This window comes from Cydia fagiglandana, chromosome 21, assembly GCF_963556715.1.
Source record: "Cydia fagiglandana chromosome 21, ilCydFagi1.1, whole genome shotgun sequence".
In the NCBI taxonomy this organism is placed as follows: domain Eukaryota; kingdom Metazoa; phylum Arthropoda; class Insecta; order Lepidoptera; family Tortricidae; genus Cydia; species Cydia fagiglandana.
The window spans coordinates 3,987,236-3,998,129 of record NC_085952.1 but is presented as its reverse complement, the minus strand read 5'-3'; the positions used below and the strand labels follow the sequence as shown (position 1 = coordinate 3,998,129).

The 10,894-nt window shown below is 37.5% G+C and overlaps 1 protein-coding gene across 1 annotated transcript; it reads right to left on the bottom strand.

The window, feature by feature from the left end:
* Window positions 1-3,920: 3,920 nt before the first annotated feature.
* Window positions 3,921-10,890, bottom strand: LOC134675358 (facilitated trehalose transporter Tret1-like). The gene is made up of 6 exons (XM_063533569.1): window positions 10,506-10,890; window positions 9,141-9,339; window positions 6,989-7,179; window positions 5,568-5,977; window positions 4,909-5,020; window positions 3,921-4,198 (listed from the first exon to the last, which is right to left on the bottom strand). Exons 1-6 carry the CDS (start codon window positions 10,888-10,890, stop codon window positions 3,921-3,923), a joined length of 1,575 nt encoding a protein of 524 aa, XP_063389639.1.
* Window positions 10,891-10,894: the final 4 nt, after the last annotated feature.

The following is a 10,894-nucleotide window of genomic DNA, read 5'->3' as shown; positions in this document are numbered from 1 at the left end:
CGAAAATTAGCAGACTAAAACAATATACAGTAAGCATATAATTTTCTGCCATTTACACATCGCGAACGCGTTTAAAATTCTCTTTGTACTTCCATTTTGCATTTACGGTGAGTTCAAAGGCTATTTTTAGGGTTCCGTACCCAAAGGGTAAAACGGGACCCTATTACTAAGACTTCGCTGTCCGTCCGTCCGTCCGTCCGTCTGTCACCAGGCTGTATCTCACGAACCGTGACAGCTAGACAGTTGAAATTTTCACAGATGACGTATTTCTGTTGCCGCTATAACAACAAATACTAATAATATAAAAACAGGGCAAGTGCGAGTCGGACTCGCGCACGAAGGGTTCCATACAATAATGCAAATAAAAAAAACGCAAAAAAAAAAACGGTCACCCATCCAAGTACTGACCCCTCCCGACGTTGCTTAACTTTGATCAAAAATCACGTTTGTTGTATGGGAGCCCCATTTAAATCTTTATTTTATTCTGTTTTTAGTATTTGTTGTTATAGCGGCAACAGAAATACGTCATCTGTGAAAATTTCAACTGTCTAGCTGTCACGGTTCGTGAGATACAGCCTGGTGACAGACGGACGGACGGACGGACAGCGAAGTCTTAGTAATAGGGTCCCGTTTTACCCTTTGGGTATGGAACCCTAAAAACAGAATAAAATAAAGATTTAAGTGGGGCTCCCATACAACAAACGTGATTTTTGATCAAAGTTAAGCAACGTCGGGAGGGGTCAGTACTTGGATGGGTGACCGTTTTTTTTTTGCTTTTTTTTTTTGCATTATGGTACGGAACCCTTCGTGCGCGAGTCCGACTCGCACAACTTGCCCGGTTTTTATATTGTCAATATTTCTATTTTGAATCCTAGGACCGTAAAACTTACTATTCAGCGAAGAAAACACTTATTCTGTAAGAGTTTATTATGCCGATAAAGGCGTCCCTTCACACTGTTGAGGACGCGGCCCTAGAGAGCAAATATATAGAAACGACACGCCTAGAGCAAAGGGAACGAAGTCACGAGATCCTTCTTACGTGGTTCCAGGGGCCAAATTCGACATGTGCAACTGTCAGATTTCGCATCCACGTCAAATCAACAGTTGATTCGTGTTGGGTCGTCCGATTCGTTTTTCGTCAAGTTCTTAAATTAGTCCTATTCTGCTTTCGTCACTCATTCTACATTGAATGCCACCGACGATTGTAACCAATGTAGCATGAGTGACGAAAGCAGAATAGGACTAATTTAAGAACTTGACGAAAAACGAATGGGACGACCCAAGACGATACCCATACTGACTGTTGATTCCATCAACGGTGGATAATATCATTTGGTACAACCAAAACTCAACTCTAAACTAAGGGTGGTTCGGTTTGGTTTGCTTGTCACCCTAACTGTGGATTGTTAATGTCAAATTTTGACATTGTACGTATTCGAGAACTTATGATTTTTCCCACATCAACGGGAGATCAACACGATACGTCAAACGTCGCTTGTCGAATAGGGGTCCTGTTTTCCTCTACTAATATTAACTTTATAGAAAATAATTTTAAACGTACTAGTGCTTAACATGCTAATGCCCAATACATGACACCCTGCTGTGACCTCTATCAACAATGACTTAAGTTTCAAGATGACATCTCCTGGGGATCCTATCTGGTCGCATAATAATTGATTGTCATAATGTAATGTTATGCATAAAACTCTTTTCGCATATTTTTTCTCCAGCTGAAACAGAAAGTATTTTCTATAATATTTAGCATAGGTTGTATAGAATAGGGTAGGTAAGGTTAGGTTTGTGTTATAATTTTTCAGAAATGTTAATATTTCCAGCACAATAACAATTATGCGAAATGAGTTTTATGCGTAACATTACATTAGGACAATCAATTATTATGCAACCCAATATGGACCCCATGTCCTGGGATGGGACCGCGTCGAGCACCAGTACGTTTACCTTATCTGAAATTGTTTATTTTCCCTAATAGTGTTTATCTTTTACCCATCTAACATTACCTATCCGGTTCATCTGCCAGTCACCTAATCTTTACATTACTCTACCCGACCCGCGAAATCGCCCAAACTTATTTCCCTAATAATATTTTCAGGGGTAAACTCTTTCATTGTTCGACATTTATTGTGCAAATTTTATCGAAAAACTCTTCTTCAATTTTCAGGATGGAAATGTCCCTTTTATTTCTAGAATTTTTATAAGTATTTTCGATTATATTGAGAATTGATTTGAAAGCGGAGTTAAAGTTTTGGGATTGTTATGATTTTTAAGGGTTAATAACTTTTGGGTTTGAGTGCTTTTGAATTGTTAATTTGATCGGCGGATTTTTCGATACTTTAACAATAATACGCTTTGGAATGAATGAATGAATTATATTATAGTAAGAGATGAAAAAAAAAGATAAAAAACTATACACGGTGTAACATGAGTAAACCGAATAATTTTAACAGCGTATTCCTGATCATATTTAGAGACAAAAATGTCATATAAACTTTTTTTTTAAAACGCCTAGTTTCAGAGATAATATTAATTTAAAAATAAACAAGTTTTTGTTGTTACATAATGTAAAAGGCTTTTTTGATGGTAATGTTGCTGCTGGGGGACGTAGTCTAAATATCCTTATTGATAGATGTCAAAAAGTGACAAGTAACACTTTTCAAAAAGAAGGTTTTACGAAAAAAAATGTAAAAAATAATTTTAAGTAACAAGTTTACCGATAAAATTTATCTGTTATGTACAAATACATTCAAAAAATTTAAAAAACAAAACAAAAAAAATTTTTTTTTGGCGAAATTGACATAAATTCCTATTACATTTTTTCCTTCTTTTGACCTCAGAAATGCGTGGTTAAAATTATTCGGTTTCCTCATGTTACACCGTGTATATGATGAATTAAATGTTTGCATTTTAGGTATTTACATTCGCTGCAGGCAAATCAGCTTTAGGTAGGTACTCATCAACGGTGTCGAATGAATCCCGTACAGTAGAATGTAATCGATTACTTTTATTGTATAGTACACGTATAGTAGGTAATGTATGATATACAAAGTAATCCATAATCTGTAATCCTCGATAATACTCTATTATAAGAATAACTTGGTTTCTAACTACATAAAAAGAAACCAGAAGGTCGAATATATTATAACATTTATCCGAAATGACTGATGTTAAGTTTGTTCCTGAGACTAAAGGTAAGAGTCTTAGTGAAGTAAAAGGCATGCTGGCTAAGAGATGACTTTCGGGTTATTGTTGTTTCGTAAATATTACCACAAAACATATGAAATTGTTTAACCGCTAATATTGATACCCGAACAAGCGAAAGATTCCAGAATTGAACCACGAGCGTAGCGAGTGGTTCGAAAAATGGAATCTTGAGCGTTGCGAGGGTTTCAAAGCACGAGGTTTAAACAAAATTTGCGCCCGAGTGAAACACAACATTTTTCACCACACCAACCCGAAGAAAGTATTAAATGTAAAATGTCAAACAAAATCAAATCCAAATTAATGTTATTTAAATATTTATCATCCAAAATCATTATTTAACAGTCAATTCTATACGCAACCATAAGAAAACAACTCAAAATTTGCATTTGATTACTTTGCCTCACATGTGAATAAAATGCAACTTTGCTATCAGTTTTTGAAGTGCAAAGTAAGTCTTTCCAAGTTGGTGTGGTGAAAACGTATTTGAAGTGTACTTACATTAACTTTACTATAAAAGAGGAAAAAAATAGGTACGGTTTAATTGTCTATATTTGGTCCGCCTAACCTGATAAAGCATTCAAAGTTAAATTTCAATTTCATTCTCACACCTTAACTTTAAATCTAAGGAATCAGAATCTTTTTATTTTAAATATTCCTTGCTCATATTTGAATGGAACACTTACTTCACAGTTCACAAGTATTCAAAAAACACAATGACGTTCAAGCGAATTTCCAATCTCCTTCAAACTCTTCCCCGCCGTTTCGGGCACGACGAATATCACAAAAACGAGGCCCATAGCGTTGACAGCTGCACAAGCGTAGAAGTTACCGGGGGTGAAGATATCTGTGACGAGAAGGTTGAAGTTCCAGCTGTGAAGGCGTACCAACCACGCCAAGGACATGGAGATGGAACAGAAGGTGCTGCTGAAAGGTGGGCTGTACATCTCGCCGCTTAAGATGTTTGGTACGATGCCAACACCTGGAACAGACGTGAGACGTGAAAGATATTTGCGGAGTTTAATTGATGACCGGTCTGACCTAGTGGGTAGTGACCCTGCCTACGAAGTCGATGGTCCTGGGTTCGAATCCCGGTAAGGGTATTTATTTGAGTGATGAACACAAATATTTATTCCTGAGTCATGGGTGTTTTCTATGTATATTAGTATGTATTTATCTATAAAAGTATGTATATCGTCGCCTAGCATCCATTTTACAAGCTTTGCTTAGTTTGGGGCTAGGTTGATCTGCGTAAGAGGTCCCCCAAATATTTATTTCTTTATTTAATTGGCGCAAAATTTAGGAAAATAGTTGTGTCGTTGTATTAGATCTTTGCTATTATTTATTGAATCTTGTTTACACAAAAGAAAACACATCGTACAAAAGGCGAACTTAACGCTTTAAGACTTTCTTAACCAGTCAACCTACTCCGTCAAGCAGAAATACTTTACACTTATCGGGGAAGTTGTGCAACATCAATGGTACAGTCAGCAGCAGAAGTTACTAAGCGGGCGAGGTGTTCAAAATGATCTTGACGCGACTTTATTGTGAAGAGAATAAGAGCGCGTCAAGGTAATTTTGAACACCTCGCCCGCTTAGCAACTTCTACTGCTGACTGTACCAACAAAGTATGACGTTGAAAAACATTGTTTTTATTTATTTACCATCTAATTATTGTTTCAATAAACTTACCAAAGTTGTAAGCGAATAAAAATAACAACAGCGATGCAAGTGGTAGCCATTTAATTGTATCAGTCATCACGTAATGGTTGACTTCAAGGTACAAATATGTGCCCAAGATAGTCTGAAAAAGATTTAGACTTAAATATTTACCTGCTATAGGTAAAGTATATTTATTTGTTATTATGCGATATATTTGGTCATATTGGCAGTCATTTCATATTTAATTCTGACTGTAATTCTAATTTTAAGTCTGTCGTAGTGCATCTAATACCTGATTGACATATAAGCACACTACTTAGTACTTACGCGTCTATCCAATTTGATGCAGATGACAGTTGTACACAGATTGTCGTAAAACAAACTTAAAAAAATTGTAAAATAGTTATTTACGATACAAGTGCGAAAAAGAGGAAATTCGAAACGAGTGGCGATAAATTAAAACACGACCGAAGGGAGTGTTTTAAATTGACACGAGTTGCGAATTACCTATTCGCACGTGTATCGTACAACGTTTTACAGTACACATGGCCCTTTAAACTTTTGACATCGCACGAAAAGTGCTATTTTATGCACTAGTGCGGGAAAATAGGACCATATGTACTGTAATATAAATTTTCAAGACCACTCATGGTTTTCTCCCTTCGTTCGGCCAATAAATATTAACTTACCATAAACAAACAGCAAAAACCAAGCGACATCTTCAACATGACCCGTCGGCCACACCTCTCAACCAGCAAGGGGGTCATGATGACCCCACACAACTCTGTCAATCCAAGCACAACATTCCCAAAATTATGATACAATGAAGAAAATTTTATTTTCAAAATTATAGTTGCTAGGTAAATCGCTGCTATTCTCCCACGAGTAGCTTGCAAACATAGAAGAACGGTCGTTATGTAAAAGGCTCTTATATTCTTCCTCTCATGTCTTATTAAGCATCTTTTTGCTTTTCTATGCCCGTCTTTCGTTTGTGGTAGTAGCGCTTCGTTGTTATGTTTACAAATGAGTTTTAATTCTTCTTCGACGTCTTCATCTCTTCCTAGATCGTGAAGAGTGAGTCTAGCATCATTAAGTTTACCTGTAAACAAGTATTTTATGACGACCGGTCTGGCCTAGTGGGTAGTGACTCTGCCTGCGAAGCCGATGGTCCTGGGTTCAAATCCCAGTAAGGGCATTTATTTGTATGATGATACAGATATTTGTTCCTGAGTCATGGGTGTTTTCTATGTATTTAAGTATTTGTATATTATATATATCGTTGTCTGAGTACCCACAACACAAGCCTTCTTGAGCTTACTGTGGGACTTAGTCAATCTGTGTAAGAATGTCCTATAATATTAAAAAAAATATATATCAATATTTTAGTTTTGGTATAAGCTCTTGTCGTGTTTATATACTTATTATTAATTAGGTATCAAAAGGACTTTACTCCGCGAATACTCATTGAGTTCGCAATGTTCGCATTGTTTTATTTCAAAGTTTCTATGCTCACTATTAATCTATTACCAGATCAGCTCACGGTATATAATATACTAATGTTCAGTTCAATCCTCGAATGGCTGACTTTAACATACAAAACCATAAAATAGATAAAATTGAACTAAAATATTAAGAGTTAACAGGAGTGGTCATTTCTCCATACAAACGTACTCGACTGTTTCCTCCGTGGGTTTTGATGGCTAGAGCAATGATTTTTTCAACACAGATTGATATTGTCATTATCTGTGTCGGACCGTTTTGATTTTTTTGTTTTTTAAGGCCCATCATAAATGGCCAAAATGGCCTAATTGACTAATATGGCGCAATGAGAGGCATAAGTATTCAAAACTGATATCAATTAGCCAAAAAAGCAAAACGGTCCGACACAGATAATTTCATAATCATTTAGATTTCCAAGTTTGGTTAGGATTGGTTAAGTTTTGGAGGAGGAAACAGTCGAGTACGAAACCTCGATTTTCGCCTTGTCCTTATCGCACTAGTTTTAGGAGCCGCTTCCGTTAGCAAGACGGGTATATTTACCTAAAATATTTAAAACTCAGCCCCTGTTTTGTCTTATGAAAAGAATAAATTCAATATTTAACAGAATTACCTTTCATCACTTGATACACATGAGATTCCGGTACATAACACAACACCAGTACATGCACACAGCTGATACAGACGCACACATAGCAGGTCACCCCTACAGACACATACGGGCCCAGGGAACACACTAGCAGGTTTCCAAATACATGCATGATGCCGGCCATAGCTATTATGGCACCACGCATTTCTGGTGATCTGGAAGATTTAAAAAATATAAATAGAATTCCAATTCTAAATTTAAATTATATCAAGGAGATACCTACGTCTGTAAACGATACTACAAAGAAAAATGAAAAATTCACCACAAGCTATATATTATTTATCTTCATTAAATCAAATAATCTTGCCCGAAGTAGTGGAATTTTCCATATTTCCTATAATTTCAAAATTTGTAGAAATATAAATTGTTTATTTGCAGAAAAGGTGTTCAATAAATGACTTAGATAAAATGTATAAGTTTCACCTTTATCAGCTGTTTATATATTTATATTTATTTAAACTTTATTGCACAAAAAAGAGTAAAATTGGCGGACTTAACGCCTTGAGGCATTCTCTACCAGTCAACTATTGGGCTAAACAGAGAAAGTTGTTAGTTTATAAAGAGCATGCAAATTTAAACATCGTCAAAAATGAATTAAGTACCATTTAGATTTAAAGCTAGCCAAAATCGAAAAGTAGAAAAGCAGGCTGCAGGTTGTTAAGAGAATAAAGCGTGTCAATGTAAGTTTGAACACCTCGCCCGCTTAGCAACTTCTGCTGCTGACTTTATACCTAAACAAACAGATAAAATGCTAACTAGTTCTGGCGTATCCAGAATATTCGGATAAAAATCAAAAATCTGCAAAAACAAGTTGTCACATCGAATTAATATAAAATGTGCGTTCCGCTTTTAATTTCGGTCGGGCGTTTACTGTTCACAGCCACTGAACAATGAAACTCGTTGTTTTCAGTTCACGGAGTGTGGATTATTAACAAATTTTATTAAATGAATTTTAACGGTACCTACGGTATTATTTATCATTTTGTGGCTCCTCTACACGATGGGCCAACGCCGGCCACTCCAAGGGACGCAGCCATGCGGTAGAATGAGATAGCAATATCACTTGCTCCCTCTAACGCATAAATGCGGCCTTTGGAGTGGCCGGCGTTGGCCCATCGTGTAGAGGAGCCCTAAAATGTTTTGTAAATACAGAACACATAGGGCCTCCCTACATATTATGTCGCTGCGGAATCGGAAGAAGCCGATAGGAACCTTTATGTCTGCGCAATAATAGCGAAGAAGTCGCCATTCGGCTCGGGTCATGTCATTTCAATAATATTGTATATATATTATGTCTATCAAATTCTGAACGTATATTATTTTGGCGCTTAAAGCTGTATCCAGACGAGACAATTTTTCGCCAATCTGATGAAATTCTCCGATGGAACAGGGCCGTGCGGACGCAAATACCCCGATCACATCAGCAGGTGCGGATACAAAAATTCCAATTTTCATAGTAGAATGCAAATTGATAATTTAACTTGTGTACGTGTGGACGCTAGATGAGATTGACCAATTATTTTCCTGAATAAATCGACTGATTTCGTCAGTCCCGTCTTGATACCCCTTTAAATTTTAGGTGCACAGTTACAAAGTTCTTACTAATATAATAAATGCGAATTTATTAACTCTGTCTGTCTGTTACCTCTTCACGCCAACTGAAACGATGGCGTGCAGAGGGCCTAATGCGAAAACAGAAATTCTCAAATTACGGGATCATTCTCTTTTACACCAAAGAAGGCTTAATTAGAGTGACAGAGAAAGATGCCCGCAATTTGCTAACTTCGATTTTCGCCGTTATAGCCCAGTTCCCATACAAGTTGCATTGGCAAAAAGCGTAGAAATTAAAAAGTGGCAACACTATAGTGTCGTCCCTTTCAAACCAATTCATATAAGATAACGGGACGACACTGCAGTGTTGCCACTTTTTAATTCTCTTTTCTGCCAAGCTGTACCGGCCCTGAGGGGCTACCGCGAAAACCGAAATTCGCAAATTGCGGGGATCTTTCTTCTTCACTCCAATGTAGGCGTAATTATAGTGACAGAGAAAAATCCCCGCAATTTGCGAACTGCGATTTTCGCGGTTACAGCTGATACAGGATATTGGATAACTTACGCCATCTCACCAAGGTAAACAACGTTGATTACATGGATAGACCCAGCAGCAATGCCAGCAGTAAACCTTCCCACCTTCATCGTACTGACATTGACAGCGTTAGCCATGATAGCGTAGCCGAGAATGTTAAAACTAGATGTGAGAAGCAGGATTGGCTTGCGACCGACTCTGTTAGCGGCGTAGCCGGATAGGAGAGAACCTGTAAGAGGAATCACATTGTATCCAAGCCAATGTCGTATAATGGCTCTTCTACACGATGGCCCAGCGCTGGGCCAGGCAGATGGCCATGCAATGGTAGAGAGCACGCACCCATCTGAAATCATCTACATCTATTCCATAGACCATCAAGTGATAAGAATCATGGCAGTTTACAATAAAGGATAAATTTGATTATAGACTCCAAAGCCTGTTAATGGGATAATTATGGGATGGGAAATGGAACTCCTTGAAAGGACAAGTATTCGTAACTGTTCTTTGATGGAATTATTTGTAACGCTGACATCAATTCTAGTAACAAGCTATTTTTCTTGTAACCATAATTGTATGAAATGCGCTCCAGTATTATCTTGAAAGCAAGATAATATTGGAGCGCAGTTCATACAATTTTTTATCCGTGAAATTAGTTTTATAGCCTAAATCACAAATAAATAAATAATTCATGAATTTCATAAATATTTAGTTACAATCTTATACAGATCGACCTACTCGTAGCCCCAAACCAAGTGAAGGAAATGAGAGAAAATATAGCTCGAATCAAAATACACCCGAAACGTTTAGCCATTTATTTTAGAGTGACATATTATGATGTAAAGAATCATAAAAAATACAAATTTAAATATTTGTCAAAAATCTAAAGAGTTCGCAACATCCTCCCACCTTTTGGGCAAGAGGCCCAAAACTCTTCTCTAGATCTCGGTAGAGTCCTGTGTTTCAAGCGGGTTCAGGTGTTGAACGGCTCGTGTGAATGATTGCCCATCTGCTGTGCGCACCTTAGCCACTCTTACACAATTATCTCTTAAAGACCACTTTATAATCTGTGTCTAATAAACTACATCACCTACCCTTAAATACGAGTCCCTCTCCTTGCCCTTCTGGATGAGCATCCCCACGTACTCGTTCCTGAACCATTTTCATTTTCGCGGAAGTTAGTGCTGCTGCTGTTATCCGTGTACTTTGCGCCAATTCTTCCACGTCTTGTGAAAAATCTTCGTACGTCCATAAGAAAGGCTTTGGTCGTCAGCGATATGGTCAGTTTGGTCAAATGCACTGCATACGTTAATAAAATTATCCATATCATCCCTCCGAACCGCAGGAAAAGAGGACCGGTTAGATCTATAATGTATTTATAGAAGTACATAAGTGTACACAGAAACGTAAAATAATCTGCAGTATTGTTAGCGAGCACTACTTTCTCAGTTTCTATGTTTACTTCTCTGTCATAAACTGTCAACTTAGTTTCATTTTCCAATACTACGTTCATTAGGACACTGCATGTGTTCATGATAGGCCCTTGAAGCGTCCATCCAAATTTATTCTTTATTGCCACGAGGTTATTGTTCAGTTCCACGAAACTCTCCGTGAGCAACACGCCTGCGTGATCTGCGCCGATCAAAAGCCCGATGTCAGGTGCGGTCGCATCGCCGACGTCGCTCAGGGTGATATTATGTTTCTGCAACTCTTTGAACATCTCATGATCTACATTTAATCGAGGAACGTACCCGCAGAGCTTAGACTTGTCGCGCGCGGTCATTGTA